General features: G+C 36.4%; 1 protein-coding gene across 1 annotated transcript in view; it reads right to left on the bottom strand.

Moving 5' to 3' along the window:
- The window catches only part of LOC148949324 (zinc finger protein squeeze-like), a 315758-nt gene that overhangs the window by 259920 nt on the left and 30412 nt on the right, over positions 1–25426 (bottom strand). Inside the window, exon 2 of the mRNA XM_089093355.1 lies at positions 11108–11367. Within this exon, the coding sequence (XP_088949481.1) occupies positions 11108–11302 (195 nt within the window). The 5' untranslated portion in view covers positions 11303–11367. The remainder of the gene's footprint in view (positions 1–11107; positions 11368–25426) is intronic.

Genomic DNA, 25426 nt, shown 5'->3' with positions numbered 1-25426 from the left:
ACAGATATTTAATTCGAGTAATCATGATAAAATCGCAAGTAAGTAATAAACTCTTTATTGTTTTGATATTTAATTCGAGAAATCCCATGAGTTGAATTCAAGAAAGAGTTTGCTACTTACGATACTTTGATTTTGTCAATGCTATCCCAAGTATCCGTCAATAGATGTCGATTGAGAATTTATTTATTACTATACATAGATTTTCTCTATATCACCACATCTATGCAATGTATGATGTGATCAAATCCTTTTATAACATCTCCTATGTTTTTAATAGACATTCTAGTCGCTTGATATGTTAGCTGAATCTTAACATAATGAACACAAAACAATATCAAGTATACTATATTTTTAATTAAATAATATCATGTAGAATTGAACAACTTTGGACATTTTGAATCTGTTCCATAAAATACTTCACCATGAACTCTGTTGATAGTATAGCTATTGTCTTCTCTTAGTTCGTAATCAGTAGAATAATCATTATTCCATTTTGACTCATACACAATTTTTATAGGTGTGTCATCGACAGGGTCAATATGCTTTTCGTCTTTGGTATTATTTAATTCATTGACTGTTTGATCAATGGCAGTAACGTTTGCTGGTACTTTGTTTTTCATCGATTCATCTTTATATTCCTTGGTGATATTTTCTGCCAATGCCCTTTTTATTTTTCTAGCAATTTCACTGTCTATTATCACACTATTTTTTTACAGGTAACAGTTCTGGCACGTAGAAATGATATGGTTTATGATATTAGTAGAAGAGTTGGCCTTTCTTTTCGTCTTTGCTTTTGTTTGAATGCTAATACCCGAAAGCTGGCGATGTGGTTTAACACTGGGTAACATGTTACCACAAGCACTAGCAAGATGACCCTCTTTATCAACTATTATTTTTATGTTGGCATTCTCTTTGAGTGTAATCATCTCCGGAGATCTCAATCTCGCATATCCACCAGCATAAGAGTTGAATTTTTTGGTACTCCAAAGAAATTCAATTCCTTACTGTCATGACAACGCACGCATACGTTTCCGATAGTGCTACCACATGTACTTGTTTCATATTTTAAATACTTCTCTTTGTCAGCATTCATTGCTACAAGAACATTCTCATGTGAACACACTTTCTTACAATGTTTCATATTGTCTCTTATAGAGATTTTTGTTGTATTAACCATTCCACTGCGTAAAAAATAATGATTTAATACATGAAATAAACTAGGCAGTGTCGATAACCGATCAGGGAGCAGTCTGTCCGGGGAGGAGCCACTGAACTCCTCTTGAATATACAGTACAGATACTTCATTCAAGAAACGTGATTAAACACGTTTTAAGACTACATTCTATTTACTTGCCTTTCCTTGGCACCTGTCCAAACGAGCGGGGATTCCCCACTGGTTCCTACACATTGCAAAAAGTGAGCAGTACGAAAACTCCACGTTTTCAACCAGACTGGTTTTTTAGGGACCAATCAGGAGAGACATGCAAAGTCGACATAGCTTTATTTCATTTTTTAAGGTTAATTTAGACTAGGTTTCGGGCGCGCACGTACTCTAGGGTGAATTGACCTTATAAAATGTAATAAAGCTCTGTTGACTGTGCATGTCTCTCCGGTTTGATCCCGAAAAAACCAGTCTGGTTGAAAACGTGGAGTGTTAGTACTGCTCACTTTTTTGAAATGTGTAGGAACCAGTGGGGAATTCCCGCTCGTTTGGAAAGGTGCCAAGGAAAGGCAAGCAAATAGCATGTAGTTTTAAAACGTGTTTAATCACGTTTCTTGAATGAAGTATCTGTACTTTATATTCAAGAGGAGTTCAGTGACTCCTCCCCGGACAGACTGCTCCATGGCCGGTTATCGACACTGCCTCGTTTATTGCATGTATTAAATCAGTATGTCTTACACAGTGGAACGATAAATACATAACTAATATCTCTAAAAAAGTGAAGATGAAGAATTTTAAGAAAATGTGTTCACATGATAATGTTCTTGTAGCATTGAATGCTGACAAGGAGAAGTATTTAAACTATGAAATAAGTACAATTGGTAGTACTATCGGAAACGTATGCGTGCGTTGTCATGACAGTAAGGAATTGAATTTCTTTGGAGTACCAAAAAATTCAACTCTTATGATGGTGGATATGCGAGATTGAGATCTCCGGAGATGATTACACTCAAAGAGAATGCCAACATAAAAATAATAGTTGATAAAGAGGGGCTTCTTCTTGCTAGTGCTTGTGGTAACATGTTACCCAGTGTTAGACCATATCGTCAGCTTTCGGGTATTAGCATTCAAACGAAAGCAAAGACGAAAAGAAAGGCCTACTCTTCTACTAATATCATAAACCATATCCTGTCTACGTGCCGGAACTGTTACCTGTGTAAAAATAGTGTGATAATAGACATTGAAATTGCTAGAAAAATAAAAAGGGCATTGGCAGAAAATATCACCAAGGAATATAAAGATGAATCGATGAAAAACAAAGTACCAGCAAACGTTACTGCCATTGATCAAACAGTCAATGAATCAAATAATACCAAAGACGAAAAGCATATTGACCCTGTCGATGACACACCTATAAAAATTGTGTATGAGTCAAAATGGAATAATGATTATTCTACTGATTACGAACTAAGAGAAGACAATAGCTATATCAAGAGAGTTCATGGTGAAGCATTTTATGGAGCAGATTCAAAATGTCCAAAGTTGTTCAATTCTACATGACATTATTTCATTAAAAATATATTATACCTTACATTGTTATGTGTTCATTATTTTTAGAGTACGCGAGCATATAGAACGTTTAGAATGTCTATTAAAATATCGAAAATGTTGGAAAAGGATTTAAATACATCATACATTGGATATATATGTTAACATAGAGCAAATCTAGGTATAATAATGAATAAATTCTCAATCGACATCTATTGACGGGTGCTTGGGACAACATTGGCCAAATCAAAGTATTATAAGTAGCAAACTCTTTCTTGAATTCGACTGATGGGGTTTCTTGAATTAAATATCAAAACAATAAAGAGTTTATTACTTACTTGCGATTTTATAATGATTTCTTGAATTCAATATCTGTATCGTGTTCAGGAAGCGAATTCAAGAAAGTAATTGTTACTTACAATTACCTCACAATTTAATGAAAAGAATAGAACTATTCTAAAGAATAAAGACAGGTTAAGCTTAAATATATTTATTGCTTAAACGTATTAACAGATTTTTTTTTTGAGAAAAAAAAACACAACAACAAATGTTTACATAAAAATAGTACTTAGAGTTCACTCTTAAACATCCACAAACGATGGTCTTAGAATAGTTTTTACCATGTCTTATGGATTTATCACGATCAGGTATTTTCTTAGGTATCCACTGTGCGAAGAACCTAACCTCGTCTTCAGGACGGTGATAACCCCCTTCAAATTTAGGACACTTAAACTCTTCTAGATTGAAAAGTGGAATCCTAGGATCACACTTTTGAATTAAAACTTTATCTGTAGGTACATTGCCCTTTACGTAGAGTGCTTCAACCCCAAAAAAGCTGCAAATTTCACTAACTTCCTCCTGAATATTTCTCAGTTCCTGATTTTTGTTTATCCAGCAGGTGAATTCAAGAAAGAATTTGCTACTTACTTACAATTTTTTCATAATTTCTTTAATGAAATTTCTGTATTGTGTATCCAAGAGGTGACTTCAAGAAAGAATGTGTTACTTACTTACAATTTTTTTCATAGGAGTTGAATTCAATAAAGAATTTGCTACTTACTTACAATTTTGTATAATTTCTGCATTGTGTATACAAGAGGTGACCTCAAGAATGAGTGTGTTACCTATTTACAATTCCTTCATAATTTCTTGAATGAAATTTCAGTATTGTGTATCCAATAGGTGAAAACAATAAAGACACTATCTTGAATGAAATGTCTTTTTTTATTTATCCAGGAGGCGAATTCAAGAAAGAATTTGCTACTTACTTACAATTTTTGATAATTTCTTAAATGAAATTTCTGCATTGTGTATACACGAGGTGACCTCAAGAATGAGTGTGTTACCTATTTACAATTCCTTCATAATTTCTTGAATGAAATTTCAGTATTGTGTATCCAATAGGTGAAAACAATAAAGACTTTATTACTTACTTGCGATTTTATTATGATTTCTTGAATTAAATATCTGTATTGTGTCCAGGAAGTGAATTCAAGAAAGCTATTGTTACTTACTTACAATTTCTTCATAATTTAATGAAATGAATAAAACTATTCTAAAGAATAAAGACGGGTTAAGCTTAAAAATATTTATTGCCTATACGTGTTAACGTATTTTTGGAGAAAAAAAAATACAAAACCACATATTTACATAAAAATAGTACTTAGAGTTCACACTTAAACATCCAGAAACGATGATCCCATGATATAGAATAGTTTTTTTTTTAACCATGTCTTATGGATTTATCACGATCAGGTATGTTCTTAAGTATCCACTGTGCGAAGAACCTAACCTCGTCTTCAGGATGGTGATAACCCCCTTCAAATTTAGGACACTTAAACTCTTCTAGATTGAAAAGTGGAATCCTAGGATCACACTTTTGAATTAAAACTTTATCTGTAGGTACATTGCCCTTTCCGTAGAGTGCTTCAACCCCGAAAAAGCTGCAAATTTCACTGACTTCCTCCTGAACATTTCTCAGTTCATGACCAGCATTATTAAGTGGTGTAATCAATCTATCATAGAATCCTATTCTGTTTATATAACGTAATGTAGTACTCCACAAGCTTTTATCATACTCAAACAGATTATAGTTCACTATCCAATGATAACAGTCAATTTCTTCGAGATCCATTGACAATAATAAAAAAGCACATTCAAATATAACACACAAGATGATTTTTTTAATCCGATAAATTCGGTGTCATACAGTCCTATCATCTTGGAGGCTATTAATGTACTTGTTAAGTAGAGAAATACTTCATCAAACTTTTATTCCGTCGCTCAAAGGTTGAATGGAGTTATGGCTAGTGAGATGAGTCCTAAACCCATCTGAATTCAATGCGGGGGAGAGTCATAAAATCTCCGGTGGGAATTTCTTAAGAAAAACATATACATTAGAAAAAATATTAAATGATCCATTATTACCTAATTAGGCACGTCAAGAAAAACACAGGAGCCTTATTTATAGTGAAGCGTTTCTTAGTTGTATGTTTACTCAAATATTCGACACATACCATTTTTCCACACCAGCCACAAAACTCAATTCCTCCTAGAATTATTTCAACTAAATACTTACCCTTGCCTCATACGTACCATTTTTCTGTACCACCCACAAAATTAATTCCTCCTTGAATTATTTAGACTAAATACTTAGCCCCGCCCTACAAAGTTCGGAAAAAAACGATAGCCTTATTTATAGTGAAGCGTTTCTTAGTCGTATGTTTACCCGAATATTTAACAAGTACCATTTTTCTATACCATCCAAAAAACTTAATTCCTCCTAGAATTATTTAAACTAAATAGTTATCCCTGCCCTAGAAAGTTCGGAAAAACACGATTGCCTTATTTACAATGAAGCGTTTCTTAGACGTATGTTTACCCGAATATTTAGCAAGTATAATTTTTCCAGACCATCCTGAACAATCAATACCTCCTAGAATTATTTAATCTACATAGTAACCCCCGCCCTAGAAATTTCGGAAAGACACGATAGCCTTATTTACAGTGAAGTGTTTCTTAGTCGTATGTTTAACCGAATATTTAACAAGTACCAGTTTTCCATACCATCCAAAAAACTCAATTCCTCCTAGAATTATTTAAACTAAATAGTTACCCCCGCCCTAGAAAGTCCGGGAAAACAAGATAGCCTTAATTATAGTGAAGCGTTTCTTGGTTGTATGCTTACCCGAATATTTAACAAGTACCATTTTTCCACACCAGCCAAAAAACTCAATTCCTCCTAGAATTATTTAAACTAAGTAGTTGCCACCGCCCTAGAAAGTTCGGAAAAACACGATAGCCTTATTTATAGTGAAGCGTTTCTTAGTCGTATGTTTACCCAAATATTTAACAAGTACCATTTTACCATACCATCCAAAAAACTCAATACCTCCTAGAATTATTTAAACTAACTAGTTACCACCGCCCTAAAAAGTTCGGAATAACACGATAGCCTTATTTATAGTGAAGAGTTTATTAGTCATATGTTTACAAGAATACTTAACACGCACAAAATTTAAATACCAGTCACAAATATCAATTCATCCTAGAATTATTTAAACTATATAGTTACCACCGCCCTAAAAAGTTCGGAAAGACACGATAGCCTTATTTATAGAGAATCTTTTCTTAGTCGTATGTTTACACGAATATTTAACAAGTACCATTTTTCCACACCATCCACAACACTCAAGTCCTCCTAGAATTATCTAAACTAAATAGTTACCACAGCCCTAGAAAGTGCGGAAATACAAGATAGCCTTATTTATAGTGAAGCGTTTCTTAGTCGTATGTTTACCCGAATATTTAACAAGTACCATTTTTCCATACCATCCATAAAACTCAATTCCTCCTAGAATTATTTAAACTAAATAGTTACCCCCGCCCTAGAAAGTTCGGAAAAACACGATAGCCTTATTTATAGTGAAGCGTTTCTGAGTCGTATGTTTACCCGAATAATTAACACGTACCATTTTTCCATACCATCCATAGCACTCCAGTCCTCCTAGAATTATTTAAACCAAATACTAACCACCACCCTAGAAAGTTTGGAAAAACACGAGAGCATTATTTATAGTGAAGCGTTTCTTAGTCGTATGTTTACCCGAATATTTAACAAGTACCATTTTTCCACACCAGCCACAAAACTCAATTCCTCCTGGAATTATTTAAACTAAATAGTAACCCTAGCCTCGCACAGAAAGTTCTGAAAGACACGATAGCCTTAATTATAGTGAAGTATTTCTTAGTCTTATGTTTAACCCAATATTTAACAAGTACCATTTTTCCACACCATCAACAAAACTAAATTCATACTAGAATTATTTAAACTAAATAGTTACCACCGCCCTAGAAAGTTCGGAAAAACAAGATAGCATTGTTTATAGTGAAGCGTTTATTAGTCGTATGTTTACCCGAATATTTAACAAGTACCATTTTTCCATATCATCCATAAAACTCAATTCCTCCTAGAATTATTTAAACTAAATAGTTACCACCTCCCTAGAAAGTTCGGAAAAACTCGATAGCCTTATTTATAGTGAAGCGTTTCTTAGTCGTATGTTTACCCGAATATTTAACAAGTACCATTTTTCCATACCATCCATAAAACTCAATTCCTCCTAGAATTATTTAAATACGAGCATTAGCTTTCGAATGACCCATTAAACGTCAATCTAAAAGTGCTGGTAGTCCACTAGCCCCAGCTTTTCCACTTGAGACATTGCACCAAAAGTGCCGTTTTTAGTGCCGTTTTGAAGTTGCTGATGGTTGAATTTATAGGAAGAACGTAGATATTAGTAATATCTTTTATAAGAGCTACGAAAAATCTGTATAGATACCTGCGATACCAATCTGCCCAAACATAATACGTCCGATACCGATACACTGTGCAGCCCTTTCCCCAGGGGACTTGGAGGGTCATAATATCACCAACACCAAATATATTTGACTCTAGCAATGTCTCTTGTAAGCGTCAAATCTATTAAGTATCTGATGTAAGCACCCCATTCTTTAATTACCCGTGAGGCATTCCTAACCATCGCAATACCTTTACGCTAATACCTCTTCGCAAAAAATTCGCAAATCTTGTAAACTAAAGAAGTAATTACATCACTGTTGTTAGCTCCAACATTAATCTCCAATAATGTAAATGCACCCCTCATTTTTTTCCTCTACTAATATCCTTGCAAATAAAAACTATTCTCTTTGAATTCAAGTCTCTTACTAATATGAATTGTAAAGAAAACTAAAAAGATACACCGGTTTTTCCGATACGGATTTAACCTAAAAAAAAAAACTTGTATATCATGAAATAGAAATTCAGTTAATTGTGTCAGAAAAAACTTGAACCATAATATGCAAATGACCCTGGTAACCCAATTACTTTAAAACTTACACACATATCTATGCCTCAGGCGTAGGGTTCAAATATATAGATGCCTGGCCCGTGGTAAGGCATATTACACAATCACTGGCTGTATCTATTAATGCTTTACTACTACTTATATATATATATATATATATATATATATATATATATATATATATATATATATATATATATATATATATATATATATATATATATATATATATATATATATTGGTTTTTTGATTCTGGCTCAAAGAATGCAGTATGTTCCACATCCTGCTTACCTCTCGGAGAAGTCTTTGGGGACCGCGGGTCGATGTTGCTCGATCAAAATTATACACATTGCAAATCCTCGCCTAATTCAAGTTGAACTACGATAAATCACGCGTATACTTCTATTAAAGTATTTCTGTTGAGAGGGAAGGGAACATATAGGTTAATAGTTAATAGGACATGATAGTGGATACATATAGGCAACGGTGGAACAGTTTTTGACCGAGATTCCAGGCAGCAAATCTAAAAGAGCCAACTAGCCTTGACCAAAGTGTGGTAGATAAAATTTAGGAATTGAAGAATTCTGTTTTTGCGTCTGGGATTGACAGCACAAGATTATTTAGTTTCAAGATAGTTTGCCTAGAAATTTACCCAAAACTCGAAAGTTTTGAGATTGGTTCGAAACTAGATGATGATGTACCCACAGACAAGAAGACTAGACCACTAACCTTTACTCTTCAGGCTGGCTTTAAAGTTTTATAGTTCAAGGAATCCCCGTCTGTTCAAACCTTGAAATCTGTTAGGCGCTTGACAGTAAGAGTCAGGTGTCTATAATTTTTTGGAACAAATTTTCTTGCCTACAAGCATCTTGCAACTAAATCTGAATGGGGCCACAATGGAGAACCACAAGCTCAATTTGGCTCTCAAATCATCCAAATGAAAAAACAACTTGGTTGTTCTGGCGCTGAATGTTTGCAGCAAATACTCAACTCATTCTTGCACTTAGTGACGATTTAACTCATTATTGCACTGAGTTAAGACTTAGCAAGTTTTGCACTGGGTCACCAAATTTCTACGACTTAGACCGATTTTAGGCTACGCCAAATTAGCTGAATTTCATGGTGACCGGCGCAAAAATTTTTGTCGTCTGGCTTGTGGTTTAAAACTTGGCTATTTATATTTTGATACTGCTCGTTTCTCCTCTCTTCCTGTTCTTTCCTCTTTTCTTTGCGATTTTTTGTTTTCATAATGCTTTTATTTTGACCAGCTTGGCGTTACCTTACCGCCCAAACTCTATGGTCAAAATACCAAATCACGTACAACAGAGTTTTTGAGTTTTCACAGACAAGTGGCTTGACATCTTTCAGTGAGAAATTCAGTCCTGAACTGAATTTTATAACTGCAGGTACAGTATATCGGCTGTTATTACAGAGTAAGGAATCAAGAGTTGTAGTAACACATTATGTCTATTCTGCTTTGTCCATGAATGTGGTTTTAATAAACTAAGAGTGATAACCTCACTTGCCCTTCCAAGCTTATTGTCTTCCTTGGCAGGCGAAAGGCGAATAGTGTTTGTTTTCTTTTTTAATAAATGCATATCTCATATCGATTTTTTTAAGTCCTGTCCTGGTTCTGACTAAGCTAGTGATTGCTAAATTTTAATATAATTGTTGTATTGTTGAAGATAATTTATTGTCAATTACAATTACAGAGCAGTACCTTGGGTTGGTGACACCCGGAGGAAATTAATTACAGTCCCCCCCCCCTTCCAACTCCAATATAAGCAAAAAAAAACAAATCAAAGTGAAAAAAATGATTTAAGTGGGTAACCCCCCAGCCGTGGCGTCTTCCCAGCCATGGCACCCGGGGCAGCTTGCCCCAGATGCCCCCCTCTTTTGAACGACTCTGCACAATTATAATGAAAACAGGGTTAATTTGTATTGCAGGAGCATCGTGTGATAGCTAAGAAATGAATGTGTCATTTGATACATCATTTAATCCTCTATCTGAATCAAATTTCACTTCTTGTTCAAATTCTTTTCAGAACTTTAGAAAATTCTGGAATTTCCAGATTCAGGAATGTGATAGACCCAGGTTCAATTTGGTGTTTGGCTTGCTCGGGATTCGGGGTCTGGAAATCTCAGTGTCCTAAGTCAAAGCTTCTAAATTTACCCCAATGCTAAACGCCATGCTAGAACACAATTAATGAACTATTCCATCAATCTAATATATGAAGGGATGGCCCACAAGGTAAAAGCTGTGTATAATTTGGGGGAAAACATTGCCTGGCTTATTTTTAGTTTGTGTTTCAAAGGCTCCAGTTTACTTTTTGGTTCACAATTTGGCAATACTACGTGTAGACTTAGTTGTTAGTTTTCCTGTCATACGTATCTGAACTCCTTGCATGATTCTTGTTTTAACAAATATAATGTATCCACTTTTTCTTTTAAATGGGAATGTGAAGAATGGGCCATTTTCGTAATTTGGGACCAGGCCTCTGAGCTGTATGGGTCATATAACCCCTTTAGGCAAGTCTTTTGAGCCTATTGATAATTTCGGATGAAGTAGCTATCCTGTAATTTTGACCCATTACAACAGCCAGGGTACTGAGTTTAGTAGGGTTAGGGCACAGGAAGGAAGTATGTTGGCAATCAGTTTCATGCCTCAAAAAGAGCATACAAACTTTGGATTTTCAATCAAATGAACCCTTTCTTAAGTCTCCACGGCCCAATCTCCTTTATAGTGAGACCTGAAGTAAAACATAATACATGGATACATATTGCTCTTTACTAAGTCTAGCTGATTACTGTGGTACATGAAGCAAAAAAAATAAATAAAAGGAATAACACTATATAGTTCTTTAAATTACATTTATTCCTCCTTTTGGAAAACTCATCCAATGCAAGTTTCACTCCTTGGCTAGCTTACAACTTATCATTCCTCTCAACTAGCGCTAAAATACATCGTTACATTGACACTAACATAAAATCTAAAGTATAACTTATTGACAGATACAAAGAAAACGTTACCTTATTTTGAGTTGTAGCATAATCCAAAGCGAGCATACAGTCATTGTAACCAGTTTCAGTCTTAATTTGCCCCATGGAAGGCATCATAGTCATTCCCCCCATAGTCATACCACCCATTCCCATTGTGGTACCACAGAATTGACTAAACTGGCCCATGGATTCCCGATACCAGGCTGAGTACATAGTGTTCATCATTGATAATAATCACTGTCAAATTGACTCTGTCACAACCAAAGTAAAATTCATCCAATCTTCACGACCTGCAAAAAAGGAATTAGAATTGGAATTACAATTCCTGTGATAATTCTAAAGCTGATATGTTATTCACATTAAAGGCATTGTGTTCCCGTGTGTTCACGGACTGATTTACCTGATGGTATAATGTCAATGACAAACAGTTTAAAACTTCTTTGCCTTATACCAATTTTTTTACAAATAATTTTTTTTTTCCAAACCTTACTGTAGTATTTATGTATTTGGTATTTAAAATTCCACTTAATTATTGCCCACTTTCCGACGAGATTTCTTTTTAACTTTTCATTTGGTTTAGAGTGGATAATCGCTTTAAGTAGGACGTGTTTTGGTTCAATAATTTTTGTCGCAAATAAAAATTAAAATTGCAGGAGAGCAAACAAGTAAAAAACTGTAAAAGTGTAAAATAAAACTGTATTTGCCCCCGGGGTACCGGAACCGTAACCTTGTCTCAGTTTTTGGACTTCCAGATATAGTTGAGAAGCTACTTGGGCTTGCTGACAAACTCCCCCAGGCAGTGAAGGCTCTTCCAGCTCATCATGGGTTTGTCCATCTCCTTCATTAATTTCGTGCTTTTACTGTGTATTTACTGTGCTTTTACTGTGCATTTACTGTGTATTTTGTGTTTTATTGTGTATTACTGTGTATTTAGTCGCTTTGTATCCATTTTTTGTTTTTTCTTCTATTTATACTCCGCTTTGTTACTTTAGTGGGTCAAAAATAAATTATTATTTTTATTATTAAGTTTATTCTCACCTATCAAAGGCTACGAGTCGTAAATAGCATAGAATATAAATGAAAATCACACCATCAAATTCAGCGTATTAAAGAACCCTACTGTAGAGGTTTCAAGCTCCTATCTGCAAAAATGTGGAATATCACATTTTTGCGAGAAGAAAGATCACGGATGCGTGTTTATTTGCTTTTTTGTTGTTTTTTTCCTTTTTTTTCCGTCAGGGGTTATCGAATGGACCCAGTGGTCCTAAAATATTGGGAGAAGGCTCATTCGAATGGAAATTAAAAGTTCTAGTGCCCTTTTCAAGTGACCAAAAAGATTGGGGACAACTAGCCCCCCTCCCACGCCCCTTTTTTCAAATTTGTCCGACCAAAAATTTTGAGATGTCCATTTTGTTCAGCATAGTTGAAAGACCGAAGAATTATGCCATTGGAAATAACACGACCCCCCCCCTCCCCCCACAGCCCCTGGGGAAAGGTCTTTAAGTTATAAAATTTGCTCATTGCTTCCATGTAACATTTGTTATTGGCAAGTATGCATATATTTTTCGGGCGTGGGGGGGGGGGCGAATTTTATGCTGGGGGGGTTTTCCACTTCGAGAATTTTACATGCAAGGGAAGTTTCCGGGAGGTGAATTTTTCATGGAAAATTTTACAATCTATTGGTATCAAAATTCCAATTTTTAGAGTTTCGGTCACTGTTGCGCCGGGTCGCTCCTTACTTTGATATCCGCTAGCAGTGGCTGCTTCTTTTTGAAGATTACAGCTTCAGACTTTTCGGTGTTGATTTCAAGACTGAGTGTTATATAAGATGGCTTGTAGCGATGTGAAAACGTCACTAATGCTCTGGATAGAGCGACTCTGAAGTTCTGACCTGAGTATTGTTTGCATAGCAGACGAGAGACAAGTTGATACCGGCGAGGATGCTAGGCGTGCTTCCACGTCTAGGACGGATACTACGGATGTTTTATTCTGTTAACCTAGGTTATAAGTGTCTTTTAGTTTACATTATTAGTTCTCTGTAAATAGATTCTAGTTCCACGGGGGCTTAAAGTTTCAGAACTTTTAGGTTGGATTTGAGACAAAACGTCTCAAGGCTGTTCCCGGGATTTCTCAAACATTATATTTTGATAACCGAGTGCACATAATCGCTTTTATTTACTTCTACGCTCTCCCCCAAGTCAAAGTTCAATATTAACTCCTTCGCCCAAATAACGTTCTTGGAATATTCAACTTAGTTGAAAAAAAATGTTCTTGACCCCTTTTAAGCTCAATGAAGGGGGGGGGGGGCGACTGGTGGTCCTCCAATCACTTTCTACCCTCAAAAACACACTGCGACTTTCAATTTTAGATCGAATGAGCCCCCTCCAGAGTTTCTAGGTCTGCCCCCTCCTTAAGAAGAGGCCGAGTGAAAAAGAGGTAATACATTGCAGGCCTATGGGTCTTTACTACAGGCAGCGCTAGAGCATTGTCTCTGACTAGTTAAAAGTGAGAAAAGCTTCCCTAGTGACGATCATATTATCTAGAGATACACACACCCTCGGGGCGACAGAAACAAATATGGGGGCGATCTAAAAGGATTTAGCATAAATTTGCACAAAGCTGCCAAATACGCCTATGGTACTTGCGGATTATGGACGAAATAAATTTTAGCCTATTTTTGGGCATCATGAATCCGATAAAACATTTTGTTCAAAATGGTTATGTCTTCATTATATTTAGGCGATGTTTCTATCGCCTTTGAGGTTCCCGTGTCTTTATCTTCATGTTCTGTAAGTCCAAACTGACCTGAGAAGAAAAAAAATGTTGGCCCAGTTTCATGTGTCACACATGGATACAATCAATCTTCAAAATATTTGATTTTCATTCAAGTCTACCTAGCCCTGTCTACATAACCCTTAAGTTATAACCCTATCCTTATGACTGAATTAACCCATAAACGTCAATTTTGCTACCTAGCCTCAGAAATAAGCAGAGCTGATTGAACTGGGATTTATATAGTTTTAAATATAAGTTTAAAAGGGCTGTACATGGGTTAAGTTATGATATTTTAATATCTTGGATAAGAGCTATGAATAATATCGTAACAGCTATTATGATGTTGGTTCTACCTGACAATACACATAATTCTGTTTCGACGATAGGAATTCGCTTATAGTAATTTTTTTTTTTTTTTTTTTTTTTATTTTTTTTTTATTTTTCTTTTTGAGTCTATTTAATATAATTAATTAATTAATTTAGTTTATTTATTCTAATTTTTTCTATAGTTTCCATTTTATCTATATTTTCTTTTCTTCTCCTTCATATGTGAGTAAGTGATCATTTTAAATTTTCTTTTGTTTTTTTTTATCTCTGAGTATGTAATTCATATTTCTTCCCTCTTTGTACAGGCCAATGAGCCTTTGAGGGATTAATAACATGTAATACTGTATGTGTATTTAATGAAGAATAAAACTTATCTTATCTTATCTTATCATACACGAAAAACAAAATTTGGGCCGATTTTGGGTCTCAGCAACCAATGCAGCCAAGATTAGTTTCAAGTTCCTTGTCTGCACTGGGGTAAAAAAACATATTGAGTGTCATTTTCAAGCTAATTATGGGATGATTATAGTTCCACTTGGGCTAATAGTTCAAAAATTTTAGGTGTATCGGAGATATACATTTTTTGCCCTGCATCTCCTCTCTAAACAGAAAACGCAAAGGGACCTATCATCCTCCCTGCCCCCAACATTTCGAAAGTCTCAGCTCAACCCACACATATTGTTCCTAATATGTCTGAAAATACTGCTTTGACAATCCAGCCACATTGCTTTTTTCTGTTAACCCCAGATATCCCAAATCCAAAACCCCAAACCTTGCAAAAATTTCAAATAAATCCCCAAAGCTATTCCTGAAATAAATGAAGGTACGTTATTTTGATACCATTGGTAAATGTAATTATTATTATCTACTCTCTTTAAGCGATCAATTATGAATTCATTTATGTATGTATATATAAACTTAAACTTTTTCTTGAAAACGGCTCTGCTTTTTTTTTTCTTTTTTTTTCTTTTTTTTTTTTTACTGGCACCCTGGAAAAACGATCGAGATAGGTCACGAGTTTGAGGAAATTCGTTTAGAGCCTTAATTTGGGGGGGAAATTATATGAGTGTCATCACATTTAGATACATTTCAAGAACAAAATTCCATCATTTTTTTCTCCCAGGGGTGATGATCGCATTGTTTTTAGTATCTAAGACGCATGCAAAATTACACAAGATGACAAATTACTCCGAACAGTAAAAGAAAAAGCCATGAAACAAGAAACGCAAAAATCACATTGAATTACAAACATCTGCGGTTAGAAGACAAAGCAAAATTACAGTGGAATAAAGGAATGCGTTAGTTTAGTGTGTATGAGTCCGTGAAGGATGAGTAGGAAGGAGGAAATATCTATGTATCTATGACACGTGCAAAATGACGCAAACTTACAAATGACTCTGCACAGCTGAAGAAAAAGACACGGAACAAGAAACAGCAAAAATCACACTGAATTGCAAACAAAAATGTGACTTAAAACTAAATAACTAACAGAATATTTTTGCTATTGCGTAATTTAGATATTTCAGAAATTACAATGGAATAAGAGACGTGTTATTTTAGTATCTGTAAAGTATAAACAGGAAGGAGGAATTAAATTCACGCTAGAATTTCTTAATTCAACTGAAATTGCTTATTTGCCACCCTATGACTTGAAACTAAAAGGTAAAACGACAATTACGCCAATGCGTAATTTAGATATTTAGAGGGGATAGGAATGGGAACATTCCTAATGGTTACTGAATTATATAATAGCACAATTCAAGCAAAAACATAACAACTGAGGACCATGGTGGGAAATATTTTTTTTTGTATCTATAAGATCATGCAAAATTACACATGATTCTGAATATAAACGCAGAGATAAAGGAAAAGCCATGGCAAAATGTCCGAGGCAATGATGCACGAAAATGAAGAGCAACGAGAACTGCGGCTGGGAGACATGCGACAACAATATCACAACGAATCCCAAATGAAAAAAATTGACAGAGAAATATGTGGTTAGAAGATTTGTGACAAGGATGATTACATCAAATCATTATCAAAATCTGTGGTTAGAAGAGAAGCAACATCGGGAATCACAACGAGTCCCAGGAGAAAGCAAATCCTCTAAAATGGATGATTCTTTGATCCATTAACAGGAAGGAGGAACTGAAATCACGCCATAATTTCTTAATTCATTTGAAATTACTGATCTGACACCTCATGACTTAAAACTAAAGAATAACGCAATGATTATGCTAATACGTAATTAGAGAATGAAGTATATACAAGCCTGTCGCTTGCCGAGTCTCGGGGCCCGGGCAAAGCCCGAGCTCCCGGTACTTATTGTTTATCTGTAAACTCGTCATACAAAATAGGAAGATGGAGCACAAACAAAAGAAAAAATAACAATGAACACAATTTCAATTCAAAATAATGATGATGCCCTTCTCCCAGTAGCGTCAATTCACGAAAAAAACCTATGAGTGGGGGAGAAAAATTTGCTATTCACCTTGGGAGGAGGACTGTTGATTTTTTAATTCTTCAGTGAAAATGCCAAAATAGACATTTTTCAATGAAAATGCCTAAAATGCCTTTTTTTAATTTTGGCTCTTTCTGTATCTTCCTCCCTCCTAATTGATGCTCCTGTCCGCTCCATCCACCGAAAATGCTAAAACTACAATTACTAATTTATTACTAAGCTTTTAAAATTTGATAATGTGGAAGATGGTTGGAGTAATTTTAGAAAAATAATTTGTGAAGTTGGTAAAGGTGTCTTAGGGAAGAAAGCTAGAACTGCAGCTAAGAATATTAGTGAAAAAGCTTTATATTTGATAGAAAGGAGAAAGGACTTGTACAAAAATTACCTTAGTGATACATCACATGAAAACAAAAGGAATATAAAGAAAGCGGAGAAAGCATTAAAATATGAACTGAGGAGGTGTGAAGTGGAGACCATGGATAAAATTACCGAGGATCTGGAAGATACTGCTAGACAGAATAAAAGTATAAAATTGGACTGGCATGTTAATAAATTGAGAGGGAATAGTCAATGTGGACTTGTCTCAGTTAAAGATAGGAATGGGGCCGCAATTAGCTATAAGGAAAAAACTAAAGAAAGATGGGCCGAACGTTTTGAGAATTTGCTTAACCGAGATAGAGTTGAAGGAAGAGATATAGAGGAAAATGAAAAACTTTGTGAAACCTTGGATGTGAAGGAAGGTTTGTTTTGTGAGGAGGAATTAGCGACAGTACTAAAAGGATTACAAAATAATAAGGCTCCAGGTGCTGATAGGGTTGTAAATGAGTTTCTTAAATATGGTGGCTCTGAGGTTATAAATAAGTTACTGAAGATTATGAATATGATTTTTGAAAAAGGGCAAGTACCTAATGATTTTAGGAAAACCTTAATTAAGCCACTTTATAAGAAAGGTGATAAAAGTGAGTGTGGTAATTATCGAGGGATTAGTCTGGTCTTTGTAGGCAGTAAATTACTTAGTAATATGATAATTTTTAGACTGAGAGACAGGGACGTACGAAGGGGGGGGCTCCGGGCCCGCCCCCCCCCCCCCCCGAAATCTCACGGTTTTTTTCATTTTGCCATAATTTTCTGATTTTTCTCACAGAATAATGGGTTTGAAGGATTTGCCCCCCCCTCCCGAAAGAAATTGCCCCCCCCCGAAAGAAATTCCTACGTAAGTGTCTGCTGAGAGATACCGTAGATAAAGCTTTAGGAGAAGAACAGTGTGGTTTTAGAAAAGGTAGAGGATGTGTCGACCAAATTTTCGCTCTTAGGTTAATAATTGAGAAGTGCCAGAGTTTTCAAACACCTTTGGTCCTCAGTTTTATAGATTATGAGCATTATGAGCAAGCGTTCGATTCGGTTGATAGAAGAGCTTTAATAAAGGTTTTATCCTTGTATGGTATACCAGACAAATACAGTAAAGTGATTAGTGCTATGTACGAGAATAACACTGCTGCGGTTAAGATAGGAAATTAGGTTAGCTGCTGTTTTTATGTCAAATCAAGGGTGACACAGGCTTCGGATCCATCTCATTTTACGTTGGTCAGTTTAATAAACTTTGTCTAGAGAGGCCCATAAGCTCCAATGGGTGACAGGGGAATAAACTGGGGAGGAAAAAGTCTCTTGGAATTTTGTTATGTTGACGACTTAAGCATCTTAAAAGAAAGTGTGAGCAAAACGAATGAACTTTTAGGGGTTTTGCGAGTTCAGGGTTTTAGAATAGGGATTAAAATTAATGTTAAGAAGACTAAGTCCCTAAGGCTAGGAATAAGTGAAGATGAAAAGGTGAAGTTGGGTAATGAAAAGATTGATCAGGTGGACAGCTTTACTTACCTTGGTAGTATTATTAGTAAAGATGGTGGTTGCAGTGAAGATGTCAAAAGTAGAATAGCGAACGCTCAGGGTGTATTTTTCCACGGCTAAAAAAAGGTTGGAAGAATAGGAAGATAGGTCTGCAAACCAAGATTAGAATATTAGAAGCTACAGTGATGACAGTGGTCAAATATGGCTCTGAAGCATGGGCGCTCCGAAAAGCGGATTAAGATATGCTAGATGTTTTCCAGAGAAATTGCTTAAGGATTGTTCTGGGTACCCGGCTGACTGACCGTATTTCAAACAATAGGCTATACGAAAAATGTGGTTCACTACCGCTCCGGCTATAATGAAAGAAAGGTTGAGGTTGCTAGGCCACGTTGTGTGGATGAAGGATGACAGATTGCCGAAGATTGTTCTTTTCGGCCAACCGTCCAGGGCTAAACGGAAAGCAGATCGTCCTCGTCTGGGATGGGAGGACGTCATAAAGAACGATTTAAAGGAAATGGGAACTTCATGGGCGAGTGTAAAAAGCGAGGCTTTGAATAGATTGTGATGGCGGAGGAGCGTGCGTAGCTGTGTTGGCCTCAGGCGGCTTGGTGCTGCGGTGAGTTGTTAGTAGTAGTAGTAGTAGAAGTAGTTTATCGAAAACTTTGACTGAATATTAAAATTTTTACCAAAATTACAATCTAAAATTTTGATTCTTAAGCAGAAAAACAGAAAAGATATCGCAAATATTTCTAATATTAATCAACAATAAAACTATGTCAATTAAAAATAAACATAAATCAATCCTAAAAAATCAAAATAACTAACCAAAGTAGACTAATTGTTTAATGTATAAAGATATTAATTCCTAGAATTTTCAGGATTTTTTAGCTTTTTTAATTTTATAATTATAGAAAAGAAACTGAAGAAATATATTTTGTTTTCAGTAAAGCGCAAATGATGCTACAGCCTTTCGAAGGCTTATGGGTAATCAGAGTAGAGGAGGGGGTAAAGGTCCCACGATTACACCACCCCTTCGAATCCCGATCCGGACACTTTTTTTTAAAACTCCCATGATCACCACGTGGTTTATGGTCCTAATAAGGGCATAGCCTCCCTAGGGAGAATGATTGTGTAATGGGGTCAATGACCTCTTTTTCCAAGGTCGATTTATTTGATGTTTCTATGTGTAATAACTCCGGAACGAAGGTTGCACATGCGCATTGAATTCTAACGGGGACCAATGTTATTGATCTAGGACTCGAGGGGGAAGTGAATTTCCGAGAAATTGATTGCGTAATCGTTCGTGAATGTCATGGTGTCCAGAAATAGTATTTGTTGTTAATGCTCTCGAGCCGAGTTTCCCGGAAACAGTTAGATCACGTGTTTCCTTCTCAGCCAATCAGAGACCTGCTTACATATGATTTCCCTGTTACATAACAATTCGCCCTTGAGATTTCGTATATAACGGGCATGCAATGTGATTAAATTATTAGAAAGTATTGTGACACAATGGATAGAACACATGAAATTATTGATAAACTTGAAGCCTTGGCAGCCCCAATTATCAATGTAAGTACATTTTTTATTTTCAAAATAAAATTGTTTTCCGTGGTCACCCTCTACTATATTCGAGTAAACCCCCCCCCCACATACAATACAAACATCACTTTACAATCAATGGTAAACATAAAATATATTCTTTTACCCTCAAAACCTAACCCCATCCCCCATTGTTTTACAACCAAAATTCTAGCAAAAAGAAATAATTTTCTTTCCTTCTATATTTCCAGCTAAATCCCCCCCCCACCATTGTTTTACAATCAAATTCTCGCAAAAAGAAATAATTATCCATGCTTCTATATTTCCAGCTAAAGCGATCACTGACTTCTGTCAATTTTTAATGAAAATATCGCTCTGGTTTTGACATAATGCTCCAGCGCGAGGCCTAAAATTAGCTGTCACCCTTTTTAAAGCACTTCCTGTAAAAGGTTTCTCAGATCAAAATGGGATGTTTTTCTCCTGTCAAATTAAAACACTTTCATGCAGACAATTGCAATTTATTAAGCGCAGGCATATACAATCTCTTTTTGGAGAACCGGTGAAATCTCGTTATTTTCAAATTAAGATCTAACAATGTATTTAGGACATTGGCGAAAGGGGGGAGGGGGCCATGCCTCAATTCTATCGCCATCATTTTAAAATGAAAACAAACTGTTTCTTCGCATGAGAAGTAAGAGGGGTGATTCGTTGTGTAGATATGTATACCCTTTGACAAGAAAACTAATGTGTAAATATATGCGTTGCGTCTATAGGCATGTTTTTAATTTTTTCAGGCTTTCTTTCGATAAAGTTTCTTTTATATTCCCGGGAGGGGAGCGTGAATCCAGGATTTTTTTCTGGGGCGGGGGTTAGCACTTTTAATATTGACAAAATAGAAAAGATAATTGTTTCTTACATTAATTGATTCTTCGTCATTTAGTTATTTTAGCTATAACATTGAATAAAGGATAGTAAGATAATTTTCCTAAATTTAGGGGGAGAGAATATGGGTTTTTTGCTTTACTAAAATGCGATACTTTTCTAAACAAAATTGTAGTTAATAACTTTCTTTCTGTAAAAAAAAGGGGCAAATTATTTTGATACTAATTTTTTTTCTTCTTTTTAAGGCAAATTATGAAGAATGCGTGCCCCCTCCTTCCAAGAAAGCCAGAGAGGGTGAGGCAGCCCCATCAGTGCCAACCCCAATGCAGCCTGGCAGAAAGTTAAAGAGAGAGTGGGCGGCTTCTTATAATATGGTGAACCCTGCCGAAGTTATGCAAGATCGTGAAATAGCCGGCCCAGTCATGCAAGAGCATAGCGACGCCGCCCCGTCCACCCTCCAACATGCACTACCCGGACCATCTGGCACCCAAGTGCAGCCGGGATATAAAAATGTAAGCATTTTTTCCTACCTTTCTCTTTCTTCCAATTTTCAGTCCTTTTCAATCCCAATATAAACTTATCTCTGTGAGATATTAACCCCATATTACATATCTAAATATAATTTTTTGCAAAGAAACTACTCTTTTCTACTCTTTGCTCTCGCTTCGCCGCTCTCTCATAAAAATATTTTTAGCTAATTTTCTAGTTTACTCTTTGAGAATCTTTTTATCACAAAATGCTATTTTTGCTAGAATATTATAGTTTTAAGTGGCCAAGAAGTAAACCTTTTATTTCATAACAGTAAAATTATGTCAGAGATATTAAAGGACATTGCCCCCCCCTTTTAAATCAGGTCACTGTTATCGCATACATTCAGCAGTCTGCTGAATCGGCTCGTAGTGAAGCCGAAAAGGGATACTATATCCCGGACATAATTTCCTCATAGAAAACTGCCTTTGCGTTATGAACTGCCGTTTTATTAAAACACAATTTTCTATGAGGAGGCTATCAAGTAAAGACCACGGTTTTTCAAAAGCTGATTAGTTTCTACCCATTTCCTCCATCTTTTCGCTTTTCGCTTTTTTTCAACACTGTAAAATTAAAATTTCATAGATTTTAAAAGATGTTTTTCACCCACTCAATTTGTGTTGGACAGAGATTATAGCATTGCAATCTCTTACACATAGGCCTAATTCTAATTTGCGTAACGATTGTCTAGATCAACTTGCCATGATTTTGCATGGAGAGACATTCCTTAATAAGAATTAACGGTTCTCGAATATAATTGCACTATGTTCAAGATAATGTACTTGGAAACAGAACACAAACTCTAATAAAAATGATCTAGGTTCATTTGGAGTAATAGACAAACTGTACGGGGAGTAGGCAAAACGACTTATGCCGCCTCACAATACGGTGTTTTGGGGCAGTATGTAAACGGCTGGGAGCAGCGGAGCCCGGAATGCACCGATGGGTCCGGGGGGTGCTGTGGGGGGCAAGGTTAGGGAAGCGCCGGGGGAAGTGCCACGGGTCAGGGAAGTGCCACAGGGATGCGCCACGAGTCAGGGGCGCGTTGGGGGGACGCGCGGAAAAAAAAAATTTTTTTTAACACTGAAAATAAACGATTAAGTTGTCGCCTTCTATGTCATATCTTAGATTATCTTCAGTAGAATTAACCAAATGTTATTAAGCAATAATAATCCAAATTTTAACAGTAGGGATGATTTGAACACATTGAAAATAAGCTATTTTTTCATTTATAGATTGGACGAATATTGGTCCCATATTCGCCGTCCAGTGAAGAAGGGGAAGAAGAAGAGGCACACGTGGAGTCCCCCAACAATTTACTATTGGATGATTAACATCAAATTCTAGATAATATTGACGAGTTTATAGGTGATTTTTTAAATGTAGATTATAACGCAGCTGAGCTGGTAGACTTGAGTCCAAACACATTGAAATTTTTTAATTAATTAACAGGCAACTCTCCAGCCTCCTATACCCTCTCGACTCCACTTCGAACAGCTGAAGTGGAGCTTTCGCCAGTTTTTGTTGAACAACTGGGGGTAGGGGAAAATAAACCCGCGGGGGATGGGGGTACAACTCTCCCAGACTTTCAGCTGTCCAACAGAATTTTAAATAATATAGTTGTTTTCACTGCAACGTTTGGTGATCCTTTTAATTCGCTTTTGTCTGGTAATTTTGTCAATGACCCTGTAGAAATTGTACACAACTATGTAGATAAAATTCGGGCACTTCTTGTGAATCAAATTCAATTGTGGGGAGGTAGGGATTCAATTAAGGTTTCCGTTGTTTTAAAGGTTTTCTATTTAAATGAGGGAAAAAGTGAGGTTTATTATCATTTTGTACATTCCGAGATGCGTTTGGTTTATTCAAATTTAGAAAATTTTGAGGGAGCGTTCATAGATTGGGTCGATCAAATTATAACGCATCTCGAGAACTTTAATGAAAACAGTAGTGGGTCTCTAGTTCTTTTTGTTGAAAATTTAAGCGTAAATATATGTAAAATTAAGAAAGATTTTATTATAAGAGGGGGGGCAGGTGGGGAAAGGGCAGTAGTTTTAAAATATAATCCAGATCTAGAAGGTTGTCGTGGTGTCCAGCGGATTTGTTTTGAAACAGATCAAAAGTGTTTCCGATATACTGTTCTCATATCAGCCATTCAGCCTCGAGCAGATGACTTTACCAAGACGACTTTAGGTCACTGGGCTGTACACGGGAAGGAAGGGTCCAGATTTTCCAGCTGTAGATTTTTCTTGCTTAGAGGGGAAATACCCAGTAACGCTTCGATCTATTGATATGTTTGAAAGGGCTAATGCTCACTTAAATATTGGCGTTACTGTGTTACAATACGAAACTGAATTTGAAGATGGGGTTCGTTCTAAAAAGAAGGGGGTGGTCTTCCCCATAAGGGGCCCGTCAGAGGATTTGGTTAAACACTGGGTTTGGTTGCTTTACACACCACCTAGTCAACCGAACACAATCGGTCATTTTAACCCTATCACTGACATTAGTAGAGTTCTGGGGGAGGGTAAGAATAGGAAGACTCGTTTCTACTCTCCAACATGCTTGTCACAATTCCGTAGTGATATAAAACTACGGGATCATATGAAGCATTGTAGACGGTATGGCTATCAGACAGTGGAAACGGTTTCAGGGGATAGGGCCATTCTACGCTTCAAAAATTTCCAAAATACCCTTCTCCAGTGCAACAAAATATCTTTGGACTGTGAGGCTAAGCTGGTGGAGGTGAATGACCCCCAATTTCCAAACCGAGTCAAAGAACATCTGACTATTGCAGTGTCCTACGTCCACGCGCAAAGAGATAATTCTAACACCATGCGGTTGTTAGACATAGTAGAAACATTGGATGAGGTACAGGAGTGCATGGACAAGGCACTGACTAAACTGATTGGCACGTCTATTGGTGCTAGTTCTCGTTTGAGAAATACGAATTATCCTATCGTGCTGACAGCAGATGATAGTATCGATATACAACATCAAAAAATAGTGGTTGGGGTGAAGTTGAATAGTTTATAAATTGATACGGGGGCTCCCTGGCCCCGTGTTACGAGTGGGCCATTCCGGGACTAGAAAAATGGGTTGCAGGACATATCCGCTGGAGCGCGAAATTGGAGGGGAGTTGCACACCAGTCATGCAATTTAAATGTTAGCCAGCAGTTTTTTATCCCTGTTTTTATTCATAACTCCAATTATGACTTAAAATTTATGTTATCGGCACGGGCACGTAGGTAGCGGGAGGGTGGGGAATTAGAGTGTCTATGGGTAAATAGTTCATTTATCTATAACATTATTCCCAAATCGGCTGAGAAGTTGTTGCTTCTTGAACTGAAATGGCAGGCAGTGGATAATGGGCGTACGTGTTGGAATAAAATCAGGTTTTTAGATTCTTTTAGTTTTTTCCCCAATGCATTGAGTCAACTGATTCAAGTGCAAAAAAGCGACAATATTGATAGCTTTCCCTTGCTTAAACAGCACTTTCCAGACAGTGAAATGTATGATCTGTTGACCTGCAAAGGTATATATGCATACGATTATTACTGTTCTGGCGCACGCTTAAGTGAGGAGAAACTACCTCACAGCCGAGGAGTATGAGTTTGCCAAGAAGGTGTGGTCCAAGGGGGATTGTAAAAATGGGTGGGATTATTGTAGACTGTACTTGGCCAGTGACGTTCTAACTCTGTTGGATATACTCTGTAAGAACACAAACCAGATCTATTCAGAGTTCGGGTTAGATATAGGCTATTATTTTTCTACACCCCATTTAGTGATGGATTTAATTTTAAAAATTAGCAGGGAGGAAATAGGCCTAATCACCGACATAGATCAGCACCTTTTTGTAGAGCGTTCAATGAGGGGAGGGTACGTTTTTCATGGGGACCGCGTCTTATCAACCGATCCGAGCGGACAAAGCACCGGTGCAAAGTCAAATGCAGTGTTCTTGGACATGAACTCGTTGTACCCCTCGGCAATGTCAC

This window comes from Artemia sp. Qi Xiang Cuo, chromosome 8, assembly GCF_049724085.1.
Source record: "Artemia sp. Qi Xiang Cuo chromosome 8, ASM4972408v1, whole genome shotgun sequence".
NCBI lineage: Eukaryota > Metazoa > Arthropoda > Branchiopoda > Anostraca > Artemiidae > Artemia > Artemia sp. Qi Xiang Cuo.
The sequence above is the reverse complement of the archived record's forward strand: the minus strand, read 5'-3'. Positions and strand labels throughout refer to the sequence as shown.